General features: G+C 48.5%; 1 protein-coding gene across 1 annotated transcript; it reads right to left on the reverse strand.

The window, feature by feature from the left end:
• Positions 1-13,348: 13,348 nt before the first annotated feature.
• Positions 13,349-15,224, reverse strand: LOC123042445 (tryptophan decarboxylase 1-like). The gene has a single exon (XM_044464894.1). It carries the CDS (start codon positions 15,093-15,095, stop codon positions 13,563-13,565), a length of 1,533 nt encoding a protein of 510 aa, XP_044320829.1. The 5' UTR covers positions 15,096-15,224; the 3' UTR covers positions 13,349-13,562.
• Positions 15,225-20,052: the final 4,828 nt, after the last annotated feature.

Here is a 20,052-nt window from a genome sequence, read left to right on the forward strand (position 1 = left end):
CTCGACTGCGGGATGCGAGAGATTGTCTTTTTTAGACGCCTATTCCGGGTATCATCAGATCCGTCTGTATGGACCTGACGAAATCAAAACAGCTTTCATCACTCCATTCGGGTGCTTCTGCTATATCACCATGCCATTCGGTCTCAAGAATGCCGGAGCCACGTTCATGAGAATGATTCAAAAGTGTTTACTCACTCAAATCAGTCGGAATGTGGAAGCGTACATGGATGATATCATGGTCAAGTCACGAAAGGGTTCCGACCTGTTGACTGACCTAGCTGAAACATTTGCCAATCTCAGGAGATATGATATCAAGCTTAATCCATCAAAGTGCACATTCGGAGTACCTGGCGGAAAGTTACTCGGTTTTCTCGTTTCAGAACGAGGAATCGATGCTAACCCAGAAAAAGTTGGCACCATACTCCGAATGAAACGCCCTGTGCGTGTGCACGATGTCCAGAAGCTTACTGGATGCTTGGCCGCGTTAAGTCAATTCATCTCTCGCCTCGGTGAAAAGGCGTTGCCCTTGTACCGACTGATGAAGAAGGCAGACAAGTTCGAGTGGACTACAGAAGCTGATGCAGCGTTTGTCGAGCTAAAAGCTCTGCTCTCCACCCAGTCGGTGCTTGCTGCTCCAATCAGCAAAGAGCCTCTGTTGCTTTACATTGCAGCCACAGGACAGGTCGTCAGTACAGTACTTACGGTCGAGCGGGAAGAGGAAGGGAAAACCTTCAAAGTTCAGCGCCCAGTGTATTATCTCTCTGAAGTTTTGACCCCATCGAAGCAAAGATATCCTCATTATCAGAAGCTCGTATATGGGATCTACATGACCATGAAGAAGGTTGCTCATTATTTCTCTGATCATGACATTACAGTCGTCAGCGACGCACCATTGTCAGAGATTCTGTACAACAGAGATGCAACTGGTCGAGTGGCTAAATGGGCGATTGAACTCCTTCCCCTTGATATCAAATTTGAGGCAAAGAAAGCCATTAAGTCCCAGGCTATAGCAGATTTCCTTGCCGAGTGGATTGAGCAACAGCAGCCGACTCAAGTTCACTCGGAGCATTGGACCATGTTCTTTGATGGCTCTAAGATGTTAAATGGTTCTGGTGCTGGGGTTAGTTTTGGTTTCCCCCCGAGGAGATAAGCTCAGATATGTGCTCCAATCCACTTTGATTCCTCCAACAATGAAGCAGAATATGAAGCACTTTTGTATGGGTTGCACATGGCCATTTCACTCGGTGTCCGTCGCCTTATGGTTTATGGCGACTCGGATTTGGTGGTCAATCAGGTGATGAAGGAGTGGGACGTTAGAAGCCCAGCCATGACTGGATACTGCAATGCAGTGAGGAAGCTCGAAAAGAAATTCGAAGGGTTAGAGCTCCACCATATACCCCGACTGAAAAATCAAGCGGCTGATGATTTGGCGAAGATAGGATCCAAGAGAGAAGCCATCCCCAGTGATGTGTTCTTGGAGCATATCCATACTCCATCAGTCATAGAAGATCCTTTTACCGACGAAGCTCCGCAACCTAAGAGTGTTACGGATCCGACTGAGGTTGAAGTCCCAGCAGTGGTCGACCTGATCATGGAAGCTTTAGTGATCACTCCCGATTGGACAGTACTGTATATCGCGTATATCTTGAGGAAAGAGCTCCCGGAGGACGAAGAAGAGGCCGCCGATCTAAAGCCTTTACTGTGATAAGGGGGCAGCTGTACAGAGAAAGCGCGACTGGAGTTGGTCAGAAATGCATAACGCCGGAGGAAGGTCGAATAATCCTTGATGACATCCACTCAGGGACCTGTGGCCATCATGCATCTTCCCGGACCATTGTGGCCAAAGCATACCGAGCCGGATTTTATTGGTCAAGAGCGAATGAAATGGCGAAGGAGATAGTCGACAAGTGTGAGGGATGTCAATTTTACTCCAATATGTCACACAAGCCCGCCTCAGCTTTAAAGACCATACCACTCGTTTGGCCCTTTGCAGTATGGGGGTTGGATATGGTCGGCCCTTTGAGAACAGGCAGAAGCGGTTTCACCCATGTGCTGGTAGCAGTCGACAAGTTCACCAAGTGGATTGAGGCCAAACCCATCAAGAACCTCGATGCCGGTACTGCTGTCAGCTTTATCAGAGAATTGATATTCAGATATGGAGTCCCGCACAGCATCATCACCGACAACGGGTCAAACTTCGATTCCGAAGAATTCAGAGCTTTCTGCACGTCTCAAGGCACACGAGTCGACTATGCTTCAGTCGCCCATCCACAGTCGAATGGACAGGCAGAGCGAGCCAACGGCTTGATTCTCAAAGGGTTGAAACCCCGTTTGATGCGTGATCTCAAGCATGCGGCTGGTGCATGGGTCGACGAACTTCCCTCGGTGCTTTGGGGGTTAAGGACCACGCCTAACCGGTCGACTGGAAGAACTCCGTTCTTCTTGGTCTACGGAGCTGAAGCAGTCTTGCCGAGTGACCTTCTCCACAATGCTCCTCGGGTCGAGCTCTACACCGAAGCTGAAGCAGAACAAGCACGGCAGGATGCAGTCGACCTTTTAGAGGAAGAAAGGGAGATGGCTCTGATCCGATCGACCATTTATCAACAAGACTTGCGTCGCTTCCACGCCAAAAACGTGAAGAGTCGAGCCTTCCAGGAAGGAGATTTGGTTCTCCGAGTGGATCAGCAGAAGCCACACAAGCTTGCTCCTTCTTGGGAAGGTCCCTTCATCGTCACCAAGGTTCTCCACAATGGAGCATACCGTCTTTACAATGTCGAGCATCAGATCGACGAGCCCCGAGCTTGGAACGCGGAGCTTCTCCGCCCCTTTTACACTTAAGTATTCACTCGGATGAGTTGTAATAAAAGTACTTCTGTAGTTTATTTATCAAAGACAAGAGCTTTATAATTTTCCCAGTAATTGTTATTACTTTTGTCCACATAAAGCAATCCCCCAGTGGGTGGCTTGGCTGCGAATCTGATTCGCCTAAGTCTGTAAAAAAATCCTAACCGAGTGGTGAGCCAGCCTCCCACTCGAAGGCTTAGCTGCGAAATCCGTTTCGCCTAAGTTAAACAAAATCCTACCGAGTGGTAAGCCAGCCTTCCACTCGGAGGCTTAGCTGCAGTCCAAGTACTCGCCTAAGTTTTTGAAAATCTTACCGAGTGGTAAGCCAGCCTTCCACTCGGAGGCTTAGCTGCAGTCCAAGTACTCGCCTAAGTTTTTGAAAATCCTACCGAGTGGAAAGCCAACCTTCCACTCGGAGGCTTAGCTGCAGTCCAAGTACTCGCCTAAGTTTTTGAAAATCCTACCAAGTGGAAAGCCAGCCTTCCACTCGGAGGCTTAGCTGCAGTCCAAGTACTCGCCTAAGTATTAAATACAATGTGCGCTCTGCAAGGATGACGAGGTGCAGGTCGACTGCTACCCTCTCCTTCCGAGCTACGCCACAAATACAACGTGCGCTCTGCGAGGAGGACGAGGTGCAGGTCGACTGCTACCCTCTCCTTCCGAGCTACGCCACAAATACAACATGCGCTCTGCAAGGAGGACGAGGTGCAGGTCGACTGCTACCTCCTTCTCCAGAGGTACGCCTTGAAAATCCTACCGAGTGAAGAGCAGACCTCCCACTCGGGGGCTTAGCTGCAGCCCAGTGCTCGCCTAAGTTTTTGAAAATCCTACCGAGTGGAGAGCGGACCTCCCACTCGGGGGCTTAGCTGCAACCCAGTGCTCGCATAAGTTTTTGAAAATCCTACCGAGTGGAGAGCAAACCTCCTACTCGGGGGCTTAGCTGCAGCCCAGTGCTCGCCTAAGCTTTTGAAAAATCCTACCGAGTGGAGAGCAGACCTCTCACTCGGAGGCTTAGCTGCAGCCCAGTGCTCGCCTAAGTTTTTGAAAATCCTACCGAGTGGAGAGCAAACCTCCCACTCGGGGGCTTAGCTACAGCCCAGTGCTCGCCTAAGCTTTTGAAAAATCCTACCGAGTGGAGAGCAGACCTCCCACTCGGGGGCTTAGCTACAGCCCAGTGCTCGCCTAAGTGTATTGGGGAACAAGTCGATTGCAATGAGCACCTCGCTTTAACCTGCAAAAGACACCTCAAACCAAATGCAAACATATTCAACGTCGAATCCAAGTTCGGATAACACCTAACGGAACCGAAAGTGCTCAGGCGCTAAGCCTATTAAGGTTTGTCGGTTACAAAACTCACTCGGCATACCGAGGCAAATTTAAAGTATCAAGCTCAGAAGTTTTTTACCCCTCCTATGGAGGGCTGGAAGGTGCAACGAACTCATCCAGGTCGATTCCATCTGCAATCTGAGTGGCAGCGGCGATGAAGGTCTCCATGAAAGATCGGAAATCGTGCTTCTTGGTGTTAGCCACCCTAAGGGACACCAGCTTGTCCTCTCGTGCATCCTTGCAGTGAACGCGGACCAGAGACAGAGCCACATCCGCACCACACCTGGCAGAAGACTTATTCCATTCCTGCACTCGACTTGGGACCTCGTTCAGTCGAGTCATCAGAGACTCGAGGTCGTTCTGGAGCATCTTCCTTGGCTAGAGTGTTGTGTCGATGTGAGAAGTTGCGACCTTCAGCCTTGCGAGATAGTCGACGACAGCAGCAACGCGAGATTCAAGCCGGAGCACGTTCATGGCAACTTCATCTTTCACGGAAGAGTTGATGGGATCCGGGTTTATTTCCAGTCGACCAGTCTCCTCTTCAAAGTTCTGGCAAAATTCTGCAAGCACAACCACCGAGTCAAGACAACAGTCGAAGATCATAGTTAAAATGTCTGTTTGATACAAAAGATTACCTTCAAGCATGAGGAATAGCTTCTTGGCGAGTCCACCCAGATAACCCTCCAGATCGTTCTTCTTTCCCACCAACTCACTGGCCTTTTCATTCAGGGCAATCTTGTCACTTTTCAGTCGACTGACCTCCTTGTTGGCAGCATCAAGAGCAGCTTTCAGATTGGTGTTTTCTTCTTCAAGCTTGGTGACTGAAGCCAGCTTCTCATCTGCGAGCTTGGTGTTCTCTAAAGCCGCTTTCTGCATCTCAGCCAAGTCAAGGTCTTTCTTCTTCAGGGCATCCCTCACTTTGTCTGCAAAGTTACAGTGAGATCAGACTCTGAAACAAATGAGAGGAAAAGGCAGTCGTCGAAGGCCTCACCAAACATACCTTTAGCTTCCTCCTTCGCCTTCGTTAGTTTCTCTTGGGTCAGTTTCAGATCAAGCTCGAGCTGGATGTGTTTGTTCTCCAACTCAGTATAACGAGCCGCAAGGTCGTAGGATTTCTACGAAGAACCAATCGATAGATGTCAAAGACAATTCACTTCCCAGTGACTAAGGAAAAATCATAGCGTTTCTAAGACTACGGCCGAATACAAACATTCGACCATAATCTCGGGGACTACACCCAGTGGGTGCACTCAGCGTGCCCCCACTAGTTTCATCAGTTAGAGTCGACCAGTCAACCAACAAAAAAAATGGGATGTGTTCTTCAGACTATAGTCGACTGCCAGCAGTCGACCACAGTCTCGGGGACTACACCCAGTGGGTGCACTCAGCGTGCCCCCACCGGTCTATGAATCTATTCGACCTAGTCGAGTAAGGAAAAAACTTAAGACATAAAGACTATGGTCGACTGCCAGTAGTCCACCATAGCCTTGGGGACTACACCCAGTGGGTGCACTCAGCGTGCCCCCACTAACCCGGAATTTCAATCGACACACCCAGTGGGTGTAGGACAAACTCTGGGAATTTCAGAAAGAAGAGTTTTCAGATATCATATCCTAACAGATCAGGCAGTGACCGACTGACCTGAACATTACTCTGAAGAGCTGAACTAGCATCATAGGCTGCCTGGCTGGCTTCTCGGATTGCCTTCACTTGCTCCATCATGACCCCCGCTTGGCGTATTGCTTCTTTAGCAGCACTAGCTTGGTCTTCTGGGACGTGGTAGGCTGAGAAAAGCGAGGGTTGAGCAGCACTCGACGATGAAGGACGAGCACTCGTCAACGGCACCGCAAAGGTTACGGTAGGCCGAGTGACATTGTCTCCCTCCACGACCAATGTCTCGGGTGCTGGCATGTCCTAAGTCGCCTTGCCAGTAGACGCTTTCTTATTCCTTCTCTGCCTCAGTGGTTCCTCGTCGTCGTCGTCGGGAAGGTCAATAACGACGTTAGATGAAGCTGCAGAAAAAGAATCAAAATTAGAGACAAGAAGCCAATCGACTGAAGACGGAACTACAAGAGTCATACCAGGTTTCGAAGTAACAACATCCTCCATTTCCTGATCTTCAGCTCTGACCGAGGTATCAGAAGTAGCAGCACTGCAGTTCCAGAAGTCAGTCGATTAGCTCATGAGTCGACCAAGAATAAGTTCATGTGGAACAGACAAACTCAAGCTACACCATTACCCTGAGATAGTGGGGATCACCATCTTCATCTTCGGCAAGACCTTCACCGACTTCGACGGCGCCACTCGAGATTGCTTCGGAGCTTTCTCAGTCGGCACCAGAGAAGTAGTCCGAGGGCGCTTGGTCGACTACGTGATGGTTGCGACCCCCTTACCACGCTCGGCCGCGGGATCATGGACAAGCTTCAAGCGTCTTTCCGAGCGAGGAGGTACAGTCGAGTGGTGGGATCCTCCTAGCCCCTCGAGGGTTGTCCTTATTCCCTGTGATTGCGGTCACCCACCTCTCCAGTGTGGCGTCGTCGACCGCTTCTGGATGGACCCGAGTGGTGTCTTCGGTACTACAGTACAGCCACATCGGGTGGCCTCGGTACTGAAGCGGTTGGATGCGCCGTCTAAGTAAGACCTCCAGAAGATCCATACCCGTCACTCCGTCCCAAACGAGTTGGACTACGCGCTCCATCAACATTTTTACCTGAGCTTTCTCCTCAGGGAGCACCTTCAGAGAAGAGGGTTTGTCCACTCGGTCCATGGAGAACGGAGGGAGACCAGTCGACTGCCCCGGTGTCGACTCGTCTTGGCAGTAGAACCAAGTCGACTGCCACCCTCTGACCGACTCAGGAAGGGTCATGGCCAGAAAAGTAGTCTTATTCCTCATCTGAATCCCAAGACCCCCGCACATCTGGATAACCTTAGTCCTCTCATCATCCGGACTCGCCTTTTTCACCGTCTTTGAGCGACAGGTGAATATGTTCTTAAAGAGACCCCAGTGTGGTCGACAACCCAGGAAGTTCTCGCACATAGACACGAAAGCAGCAAGATAGGCAATGGAATTGGGAGTGAATGGTGGAGTTGCGCCCCAAAGAAGTTCAGAAACCCTCGAAAGAAAACACTCGGCGGCAGAGAGAATCCACGGTCTACATGAGTGGCTAGGAGAACACACTCACCCTCCTGCGGCTGCGGTTGACACTCGGTCCCCAGAAGCCTTGCTGACCCGTGGGGGATCAGACCCTCGTTGGCCAGGTCATTGAGATCCGTCTCGGTGATGGTCGAACGGATCCAATCCCCTTGGACCTAACCTTTTGGCAGGCGGGACCTTGACGAAGATCCGCCCGACTGGACGCTCTCCCCTTCGCTTTCCCCGTCGCCATCGCCTTCTTCGCGTGCTCCAAGGCCGCCGTCTTCTCCTTCACCATTGTCACCAGCGAAGCACGTGAGGAGTGGATAGGCGGAGGCGAGAGCATGCACAGCGGACGGAGGCAAAGAGGGCAGAGAGGAGAATGAGAAGGCACTGTTCAAAAAACCCTCGCCCGGCGCTTTATATAAGGACGCTTCCGAGTGGCTGACAAGTAGGCCCGGCGGTCCTGTCACATCCCGGAACATTCGCGCACGCATGATATGTGGCGAAAAAGGCGGTGCGGAAATCAAGGCGTCCACGCCTTATCCTATCCGAGTACCGCGGTCTGCCCCGCTTCGCGCGCTTCCCAAAATTCGGATCCCACAAAATCCGCTAACGGCAGATCAATCTGTCAGGCGATAGATTTCCTGCAATCCGTCGCTCGAAAGTTCACTAAGTTCAAAAGTTCACTCGACAGAAGAAAGGAATGGATCAAGGCGACTGAAAGAAAAGTTAATGCCAACATCAAAAAAGAAAAATCGCTGATCCAGGATACAACATAATCAGGGCACGGGAAATAGGTCGGAGAAAATTATCAACCCCTTCCTCACTCGAACCTCGATCCATTCGGGGGCTAATGATGAAGTCATATACCTAGGGTAGGGTCATGGACCTATCCAGGATACCCTACCCAAGGACATCCTTAGAAGAAGCTACCTTCCAGTCGACCAAGAGGGACTTCACTTGATGAACTCAAGGACACTCGACGATGAAGATAGCCACTCGACCATGAAGCTAACCACTCGACGGCCAGGAGACCTAAAGTCACTCAGCACGCAACAGTCTGTCATTAAGTAGCTTTAATAGTCTTCATGGCACTTTATGAGGGCGTTACCAGTAACCCCCTATCTTAATGTACTTTAAACCCTACATAACTGAGGGCCGGAGGGGTCTGGCGAACTCTATATAAGCCACCCCCCTCCTCAGTGTAAAGGGTTCGCACCCCTGTAACTCATATACACATAAACCAGTCGACCGCCTCCGGGCTCCGAGACGTAGGGCTATTACTTCCTCCGAGAAGGGCCTGAACTCGTAAACACTTGTGTGTACAACTACTCCATAGCTAGGATCTTGCCTCTCCTTACCTACCCCCATTCTACTGTCAGACTTAGAACCACGACACCGGCCGCTGGCTGATGCCGGCGATGGACGTGTAGGCCGCTGGCTCTGTTGCCGGCGTGATGAACCGGGACCGCTGGCCTGACCTACGGCTTGGCATTTGAAATGCTGCTTTTAGTTTTTTAAGTGGACGCGGACAGGATGGGGCAAATGGATGCGGCCGTGCGCTGGGCGCACGACCACCACATCCCAGGACACGTCCGGACACGGCCCCAAACCCCTACCCAAACGGACAGAATCCGGACAAAACGGACGTCCGTTTGGGATCGCGCGATGGAGTTGGCCTTAGGACCGAGCGCTCCCAAGGGGGTCCTTGGCAGAGGGGTGCTCGGGATGCCCAGGCACCTTGTGAACAAAAATGCTAGACGTACGGAGAACTCTTACAAGAATTAATGGACTAACCCTCTCCTCTCACTAATCTCTCCCCCCTGATTTTTAGGGTGGGGCCCGCTTCATCTTAACAACCAATCAACACCCCCCACCTCAGCCTAGCCTGTAAAACTCCTGTAAAACCCTTGTAGATGTAGCATCGCTGCCTTGTGAATCATCCCCGTGTAAGGGAAATTAGACCCTCCTCGGGTAGCTAGCCCCGAGCAAGGCCGTCTCCTGGTGGCCCCTCATGGGCGGTGGGGGCATCTCATCCGAAAGCATGTGACCCCAGCATCTCTACTCCTAATGTCTCAGTTGGTAGGTCGCGTTCCGGGTTTTATTTTCGTCCCACCTCACCCGGTCTTTTTTGGTACTTCTTTGGTACTTGCTCCCACCTCCCGCTCAGCCGAGACGGTTTATTTTCGTACTCCCTCCCACCTCCCAGGTAGTTCCCTCCACGCAAAAAAAAATCGAACCAACCAATCTCTACTCCTAATGGAGCAGTTGGTAGTCTTCGCCGGTCAATTTTCGTCCCACCACTTTTGTCCGGTTTTTTTTGTAGGTTAACTGTCGTAGATTTTTTTCGTCGCCTCCCCCACTTCATCGGTTTATTTTCACTTCACCCTCTCACACAACGAAAAAAACTGAACGGATCAGAACTTTCCATACTGACGCAAATTATTTATTAATGTCTTTATGTAAAAGAATCAATCACAATCAATCTCTAAAGATCAAATCTAAATTAATTAATCTTCATAACGTTTGTTTCCTTTCGAATCACGTCCATAACTTTCCTTCCTTGTTTGGGCAGAAACTGTTTGGTAGCAGAGATTAGGAAGCTTCCTATGAGTGTAGTAATAGGAAGTATTCTTTTTCTTGATGATTCGTTTCCATGCATGATGATAGTAAATTATGCCAACATTCACCACTATTTATCAATGTCATCAATCGTATCCATTTCTACCAGTTTTAAGGGAATCTGCTCGCTATGTCTTTTTTAAGGGGATCTGCTCGCTAAGTTGTCGTCGCATGTTATTTTCACAAACAATCTCTACTCCTAATGGAGCAGTTGGTAGCCTCGTACGGTTTATTTTTGTCCTCCTCCCACCTCCCCTGGGTTTTTTTCATCCTCTCTCCCACCTCCCAATTTCATTGGTTTTTTTCGTCGGTTTTTACTCGCCCCCTCCCACCTCCCAATTTCATCTGGTTTTTATTCGTCCCACCTCCCACCACCCCCTCATACTGGTTCTTTTTCTCTTCACTCTTTCCTTGCAAACCAATAATTTCCTAACATACAAAATATCACGAATCTATCTTTCCTTACCCGAACCAATCGCGCCCTACATCAGTGCATTTCTTTATTAAGAAAACTAACACGTAAATCTTAACGCATTGCAAACAAATCCCGTTATGGACCTAATTAATTTATTATGGAATCTATACGTGGTCGCATTGGTTCTTTTTCTCTCCACTCTTTCCTTGCAAACCACTAATTTCCTAACATACAAAAGATCACGAATCTATCTTTCCTTACCCGAATCAATCGATCCCTAAATCAGTGCATTTCTTTATTAAGAAAACTAACACGTAAATCTTAACGCATTGTAAAGAAATCCCGTTATGGACCTAATTAATTTATTATGGAATCTGTACGTGGTCACATCTCTCCCCTCGTGAAAAAATCACATCCATCTCCCGTTAAAAAGGAAAAGAGAACATGAACGATCAATCCCACACCCTGCATCTCAGTAGCAAAAAATCGCCCCCGCCTCTGCTACTGCTCCTCGCCGTGTGCCCGGCTCGACCCATGCCTCGCCTGCATGGTTGAACGCCGCCGTCTCCACCGCCACGTACAAGAAAACGGTGGGCAGAACCATCCATTCAAATCGCACACCCCCACCCTCCTCCGCAATCCCTAGCCCCGCATCACCCTGTCGCTTTCTCGCCTCTCTTTCCCCTCGATGTAGATGGTGCCGAGCGGCGGCCTCGAGCACCGGCAGTGCCTCCCTCTCTATCTTCGCTGCGTCGAGAGATGGGCCGAGGCTATCGTCGGTTCCCCGCCCACGATTGGGCCGCCTCCGGTTGTCGCGCACCACCGGCTCCACCTAACGTGCCCGACCCTCTCCGCTTTCGACCTTCCGGTGACCACATCCCTCCGCGCCTCCATCCATCATCCACAAGGCCACTCCCTGCACCCACCCTCCTAAATTCTCCATACCGGCGGACAATCACCGAAGATCCAAGTTGGCCCGATATCAATTTTCTTACATGCTTTCTTTATCAGTTGGTGATGGGAATGGGTTCCAATTTCTCTCTCTGACTGTGGATTCGCAGGCAAGAAGCGCTTCTACATGCATCCTCCTGTCGGTCCCTAAAGTACCAAGGTAAATGGTTGATGTTGCGTTTGTCTAGGATGATATATGTTGGCTCTGTTCCGGTTCATCCGAGCAGTTTGGTGACTAATTTACTGATAATTTAATTATATTAATTAAATGAGTCGGGTGTATCGTCGTGCATTTATCTTGCCAGTAATGTTCTGTGATGCTCTGATGCACTTTGGGAATTGGTTATCTTGTCTACAGTGCAGAACATTTGTTTATTAATGCAAGAGAAGAATCCTTGTTACTACCTTGAACCTGTTTTATAATCCATATTGTTATGCACTAGCGCGTGTGCGTGTGAAATAGATGGATTATGGTCCCGTACCCAATAAGATGGATATGTGTGTGTGTTAGAGAGAGAGAGAGAAGGAGAGGGGGAGAGAGAGTGAGGAGGAGGGAGGGAGAGAGTGTGTGTGAGAATTTGATGGTAAAAAGGTCGTCAATGTCACTTGATATCTATGAGAATATTAAATGTAATATTAACATAATTGATATTGAACTCTTAAAGCTAATGTGGCCCCGTTGCAACGCACGGGTGTTCTTCTAGTAATTGTAAGATGACACCTAGAGAGGCAAATCAGCCCATAATTTGGCAGGTGGCACGAGTCGTCACTCGTCAAGCAAAGCCCACACGTCGACACTCTTCGATCGTACCCGAGGGAGCGTGCTTGTGTTGTGCTGACGTCCAAATCAACCCTCCGCGGCATCATCAATAGTCTCAACTTGCTTTCAAAGATAGCAGGGTAGGGCCCCGAAGACCAGAGCCATGCCGAGGAAGAGGATACACACAACTCCCCGAGAACACATGCATGGCATAGGGTGTTACACCTCCTCGTTGGCCTGAACCTGAATAAAGAAAGCCTCTATCTCTGAAATGATCTAAAGTGTTTGACCCATGGCCGAATCTCAAAAAGGGATCCCTAGGATCTCCGATCTCGTCCATCACAGGTTCAATTCAAAACGGTCTCAATAAATTATAGTGATCCAAATTAGGATGACGGCTCTACTAGACCATCCATTTTACCAAGATTGTTAAGCTGTCGTTTATTATATCTGTCGGGCCGATGTAACAACTTTGTTAGAGTTACTCTAGATCGCCAGTACCAATATATTGCATAGCTCAAGCATGAAGAAAAATCATTTGTTGTATAATTTAGATGGACCGCGGATGGGGGACTGGTTGCATACAAGTGGGAGTACTAGTAGGGCTGCTACTTCCCCATGCGGCCAGCGGTGGGTGTAGATGCTCTGATGTGTGGGCTCCAGGAAAAATCCAAGCTGTTTTGATACTTTTCGAGTGGACCCTAGACGTCAAGGAGTCGGACGCTTAGAAAACGTGTACAAAATATTGCCTCTAGGAACTTAAGCGCTCCTGCGTTGGAGATGCCCTAATTAAGCCACGCTCATACTCAAACATGAAATTACACAGGTCGATCGTTCCTCCTTTGCAAATCCGCATCGAAGTTGGACGCAAATTAAATCGATCAGTTAATTATTTATTACGTCCTTGCCAAATCTTTGACCCTGTGTTTTCCTGTGTTAATGCTGCGGTGCAAGCATCATTAATTCAGACAGATGGTATGGCAGTTAGATAGGACCAATTAATTAATGGGAAGTTAGGAACACACGGTGACCAGCTTCGGTCTGCCATCTCGAAACCTACTCCCTCCGTTCGGAATTACATGTCGCACAATGGATGTATCTAGTCGTATTTTAGTTCTATATACATTTATTTTTAAGACAAGTAATTTCAAATGAAGGGAGTAGAAACCAACGGAGTGCAACATACTCCTTTTGACCCGAATAACTTATTACGAAATGGATACATCCATATCCATTTCTTGATTGATTGAGATGCACGGGCAAGGATTCGTCACTCGCTAGCAGAGCTCGGTGACAAATAAAAAAGTATCTTGTGTTCATTCAATATAAGCCATTTTACCTTTTACAGCCTTGATATCGGCCTATTATATATATACGCTCGGTCGGAATAAGAACCACATGTCCAAATAAATAATCTGTATCGAAGAAAAAGAAAAGAAAGAAAAATTATCATAAATATTGGGCTTTGTGTAGCTCCTAGAACTTTTGGCACCCATAGGTCCGTCCACTTAATCCATGATACTGCTCGTAGTCTTCTTGATGAGATCCCAAGCACTTCTCACATGCCTCTCCTCCTGCAACGACGACCCAACGGCGAACCGCAGCACGAACTTGTCACCGACCACCGTGTGTGCAAGATAAGCCTTTCCAGTTTTGTTCAGATTCTCCATTAGCACGCGGTTGGTCTCGTCAGCATCCTTCTCCGTCATGGCTCCACTTGCCTTGATCCGAAAGCACACAAGAGCAAAGTTCCTCGGTACGACCACCTCAAACCTGTCATCGGAACGGACGAAATCTTCGAACATCTTGGCCATGGCAACATCACTACGGATGTGCTCTTGGAGCTTCGCGGTACCATAGGTGCGCATGACCATCCAAAGCTTGAGCCCACGGAAGCGCCGACCGACGCCGACCTGCATGTCCTTAAGATCGGTGACCTCGCCGGACTCGGTAGCATCGTTCTTGAGGTACTCCGGATTAGTCTCCAGTGAGTCGCTCAGTCGGTGAGCATCACGGACGTAGAGACATGTGCAGTCAAGGCATGTGAGAAGCCATTTGTGTGGGCTCATGCTAATGGAGTCCACACGCTCGACGCCATCGAGATGGTGGTGAAACTCCGGGCAGATACATGCGCTGCCAGCGTAGGCAGCATCGACGTGGACCCATGCATTGAACATGGCGGCAACGTCGGCAACGTCGCCCACCGGGTCAACGGCGTTTGAAGACGTGGTGCCCACAGTCGCGCACACATATGTTGGCACAAGACCAGCGTCGACATCGGCTTGCATGACCTCGAGAAGCTTTGTCGGGTCGAGCCCATAATTGGTTTCCGGCCCGGTAGGGATGGAGCGGATGTTGGCGGGGTCGAAGCCTGCGAGGCGACACGCCTTGAAGAACGTGGAGTGTGTCTGGTCTGCAGCGTACACAGCCAAGCGTGGGATGTCAGACACGCCGACCGAGCCGCTTCGGCGCAGCGCTGCATCACGGGCGGCGACTAGCGTGACGAGCATTGCCTCACTCGTCGTGCCGAGGATGACGCCACCGCCGGTGCCACGGCCAGTGCTGGTGCGATTCATGAAGGTGGTGGGTAGGCGCAGGAGCTGCGCAAGCCAGTCAAGAGCAAGGACCTCCATCTCGGTGGCTGCAGGTGAGGCCTGCCACGTGAATCCAACGGTGTTCATGGCTGATGCGATGAGGTCGCCGGCGATGGCAGCGGCGCTGTTGGTGGAGGGGAAGAAGGCGAAGAAGTTGGGGCTAGCCCAGTGCGTCATGCCAGGGACGACAGAGGTCCTGAGCTCCTTCATGGTGACGTCGAATGGCGCAGAGTAGGTCGGTGGGGACGCGCTGAGTTCATCTTGCAGGTATCCTGGCTTCACGTTAGGAAGAACAGGCATGGACTCGATGTTGGTGTAGTAGTCGGAGATGAAGTCGACGGCCTTGTGGAGGTATGCACGGACATCTTCGGGATTGAGCGGCTCGAACGCCGCCTTGTCGTCGGGAAAGGCGGAGAAGGACGTGGCGTTGGTGCCCAAGCTGCCCATTCCTTTTAGGTAGTTTAACCCTTAACTACGAGTGGAAAAAAGGTGGGAGAAACAAAGAAGGCTTGGCTTAATGAAGTGGAGCTATGTAGCTTTGCTGCCGGAGAGCAAGAAGAAGCAGAGGAGCTTGCTTTGCTGCTTAGTTTGGTGAATGGAGTTGGTATTTGGTGGGCGGGGAATATATAGGTGGATGCGGGAAGCGGCGTGGCGGGGTGGGCGTTGGATGGGTCCTGATCGCGCGGGCCTACGGGCGCTGCTAGGAAGGTTGGTGGTTGGTAGAGATCCGAGCACAAGCGCGCGCGACATGAGTCTGATGGTCAACATGTGCTTTCAATCTGGATACGTCCGAGTAGACCAGTTATGTGGTGCCGTTCGTTAATTGGTCACCGTCTGGCTGCTAAAGTTTCTTTTTTTTTCTACGCATATACTCCGGACTACAAGGGGGCATGGATGGTTTTCGTCACCACAAAAAATCGTTTCTTGTTCATATTATTAACTGCATGCGCACTTTTTCGTAGGAACGGGCGGCCGGCTTGTTACTCACATGTGTGTTACTCACATTTATTTTGGCATTTTAGTTTTTTTAAAAGTCATATCTTTTAAACCACACGTCGGAATTCAGATCCGTTTTCACCGTGGGATTCATCGTGACGAGATGTTCGAAACTAGATCCCGCATGGGTATGTTTCGACGAATTTTTTTATGCCAACTTTAATGCTATATGGTGCAACTAAAGTACTGCATTGTGCAACTTTAGTACTACATGGTGCAACTTTTCGTAAAACCAACTTTGGAGCTACATGATCTAACTTCATATGAGGTTGCAACCTACCAACCATAAGAACTTAATATGCAACTAGTCTACTATCCCGACCAACTATCTAGTAGTGGATTGCAAGCCTTGTCCCTAGTCTAGTTGCACAGACATTGATGTTTAATTGATTTGTAATGTAGTCTAGTTGCACACACATTGATGTTCAGTTGGCAGGAAGACTAGTTGGACACACATATGCTTAGTTGGCTTGTAATTTAGTCTAGTTGCACACACATTGATGTTTAGTTGGCAGGACTATTGGCACCCACATATGCTCAGTTGATGCGGCAATGTAGTCTAGTTACACACACACACACATTGATGTTTAGTTGACAGAAAGACTATTGGCACACCCATATGCTCAGTTGGCGCGGCATGTAGTCTAGTTGCACAAATATTGTTGTTTAGTTGGCAGGAAGACTAATTCGTCGAAACATCCCCATGTGGGATCTACTTTTGAAGACTACGTCGCGAGGGTTTCAACGGTGAAAACGGATCTGAATTTCGACACGCGTATTGAAAGTTATGCCTTTTTAAAATTTTAAAATCACAAAATAAATGTGAACAAACACATGCACATGCATATACATGCACAGGAGAAGATGCATATGCTGACATTTAATACTTAACAGGAAAAGGGACTACTTACTATTTTAATTATTTTAATTAGAAGGGGAGACAAGAAATTACCTAAAGTGGCAGGCCGCTCGCTAAGCATCCCGGGCGGCCGTGCGCTGGCTAGACGCGTCTAATATAATATCATGCGGTCAAGATAGACCTTTTCTCTCCTAAAAAAATTATCTATGACTAGGGCAAACTCTCCCCTTCAGACTTAACCGGCGAGACTGTGGGTTTGCCTCTCCTCTACCTGCCGCTCCATCGGCCGGTGATGGGGAGGGGGATATGGGTGTCTTCGCTCCGGCTAGTAGTTTAGGTTAGGGGTTTTTTAGTCCTCGCAAACGTGGCCCTCCGGAAGATGACGACGTTTCTTTTGTGTGTTTGTCTTCCAAGATTCAATCGTCCTCGAGTTTGTCCATCTAGATGTATGACGGAGCTCTGGCGTGGATTCATGATGTCTTCTTAGAATGGCGAGGTTAGGATTTCTCATCAAGCTTGCACAACGGCAAGATTTGGTGTTAGTTGGTTCGTATCTATTTGTGGGTTCAACGACGACGACTGTGGCTCCAGGGCGCTGGTCCTTAGGGACAAGTGCACGAAGACTTTCTGGCTGTCATCGACAAGGTCAAACCTGTTTCGGTAGGGGAGTGGCGACAGATACAAGTCGACGGACCATTTTGGCGGCGGTAGTGGTCTTTTGGTGGTCTAGAGACCTTGACATATTTTTTTATTGTGTTTGAGGTGTTGTGTACTTCTGATGAACTTTTATAATAAATCAGAATCTTTTGCAAAATGTACAATCAAAGCACCAAGTGTATATTCATACAACATATATGTTAGACTTATCACAGTGAAGAGTATCATAAACTAGTATCACGTGCTTGACAATTTTCATGCCATATGAGATAGTAGTGCTTCCCCGGTAAAAACAACAAAATAAGTCAAACATTTGGAGGTAACATTCGGTGTTCGATTCTTTTTTTTTTGCGCAGGTCAAAATGCTTAAGTTTTTCCCCTGAAAATTTGCATGTACCACTTGGGTGTGACAATGAACACATCTTTTTTTAACTTTTGTAAAATCCATTTTTGGAATGCAGGAGCATGTGCTCCCTAGAGCCAAAATGAATTTCCGCACGTGTAGTACATAATATCATACAATAGTATCATATTATCACTACATGTGTTGATTTATAAAGTCTCAATTTAAAGTTCACTCCATTTATTTATTTATATTTTCAAAATCTTTTGACGTGCCATGGTATTTGTACCTGAAGGAAATATGCCCTAGAGGCAATAATAAAGTTGTTATTTATATTTCTTTATATCATGATAAATGTTTATTATTCATGCTAGAATTGTATTAACCGGAAACTTAGTACATGTATGAATACATAAACAAAACAAAGTGTCCCTAGTATGCCTCTACTTGACTTGCTTGTTAATCAAATATGGTTGTGTTTTCTGACCATAGACATGTGTTGTCATTTGATGAATGGGATCACATCATTAGAGAATGATGTGATGGACAAGACCCATCCGTTAGCTTAGCATAGTTTTATTGCTACTACTTTCTTGATGACTTATACATGTTCCTCTGACTATGAGATTATGCAGCTCCCGAATACCGGAGGAACACCTTGTGTGCTATCAAACATCACAACGTAACTGGGTGATTATAAAGATGCTCTATAGGTGTCTCCGAAGGTGTTTGTTGGGTTGGCATAGATCGAGATTAGGATTTGTCACTCGTGTATCGGAGAGGTATCTTTGGGCCCTCTCGGTAATGCTCATCATTATAAGCCTTGCACGCTATGTGACTAATGAGTTAGTTACGGGATGATGCATTACGGAACGAGTAAAGAGACTTGCTGGTAACGAGATTCAACTAGGTATGATGATACCGACGATCGAATCTCGGGCAAATAACATACCGATGACAAAGGGAACAACGTATGTTGTTGTGCGGTTTGACCGATAATGATCTTCGTAGGATATGTAGGAGCCAATATGAGCATCCAGGTTCCGCTATTGGTTATTCATCGGAGATGTGTCTCGATCATGTGTACATAGTTCTCGAACCCGTAGGGTCCGCACGCTTAACGTTCGATGACGATTTATATTATGAGTTATGAGTTTTGGTGACCGAAGTTTGTTTGGAATCCCAGATGAGATCACGGACATGACGAGGAGTCTCCAAATGGTAGAGAGGTAAAGATTCATATATTGGAAGTTTATATTCGGACATTGGAATGGTTCCGAGTGATTCGGATATTTTTTTGGAGTACCGAGGGTTTACCGGAACCCCTCGGGGAAGTTTTGGGCCAACAAGGGAGAGAGAGGGAAGCCCGCGGGGGTGGCCGCGTGCCTCCCTCCAAGGGAGTCCGAATAGGACAAGGAGGAGGGGGCGGCGCCTCCCTTCCCTTTCCCTCTCCCTCTCCTTCCTATCCCCTCCGGTGGAGAAAGGAAAAGGAGGGGGGCAATCCTACTTGGACTAGGAGTCCAAGTAGGACTCCCCCATGGCGCGCCCCTCCTGGTCGCCGGCCTCTCTCGCCCTCCTTTATATACATGGGCAGGGGGCACCGCAAAGGCACATCAATTGTTCTCTTAGCCGTGTTCGATGCCCCCCACCACAATTTACTCCTCCGTTCATAGCATCATAGTGCTTAGGCGAAGCCCTGCGCGGATCACATCACCAACACTGTCACCACACCGTCGTGCTAAGGAACTCTCCCTCGACCCTCTACTGGATCAAGAGTTCGAGGGACGTCATCGAGTTGAACGTGTGCTGAACACGGAGGTTCCGTACGTTCAGTACTTGGATCGGTTGGATCGTGAAGACGTTCGACTACATCAACCGCGTTAACTAACGCTTTCTCTTTCGGTCTACGAGGGTACGTGGACACATTCTCCCCCTCTCGTTTCTATGCATCTCCTAGATAGATCTTGCGTGATCGTAGGATTTCTTTTGAAATTGCATGCTACATTTCCCAGCAGTGGCATCCAAGTCAGGTTTATGCGTAGATGATATGCAGGAGTAGAACACAAAGAGTTGTGGGTGGTGATCGTCATACTGCTTACCACCAATGTCTTATTTTGATTCGGCGGTATTGTTGGATGAAGCGGCCCGGACCAACCTTACATGACTGCGTTCATCAGACCGGTTCCACCGACAGACATGCAACTAGTTTTGCATAATGGTGGCCGGCGGGTGTCTATTTCTCCAACTTTAGTTGAATCAAATTTGACTGTGGACGGTCCTTGTGAAGGTTAAAACAACAAACTTGATTAATCACCGTTGTGGTTTTTGTGCCATAGGTATGCATGGTTCATGCTATAAGCCCGTAGCAGCCACGTAAAACTTGCAACAAACAAAGTAGAGGACATCTAACTTGTTTTTGCAGGTCATGTTGTGATGTGATATGGTCAAGACATGATGTGATATAAAGATTGTTGTATGAGATGATCATGTTTTGTAAAAGTTATCGGCAACTGGCAGGAGCCATATGGTTTTCGCTTTATTGTATGAAA

The sequence above is a fragment of the Triticum aestivum genome, chromosome 2B (assembly GCF_018294505.1).
Source record: "Triticum aestivum cultivar Chinese Spring chromosome 2B, IWGSC CS RefSeq v2.1, whole genome shotgun sequence".
NCBI classification, from domain to species: Eukaryota; Viridiplantae; Streptophyta; class Magnoliopsida; order Poales; family Poaceae; genus Triticum; species Triticum aestivum.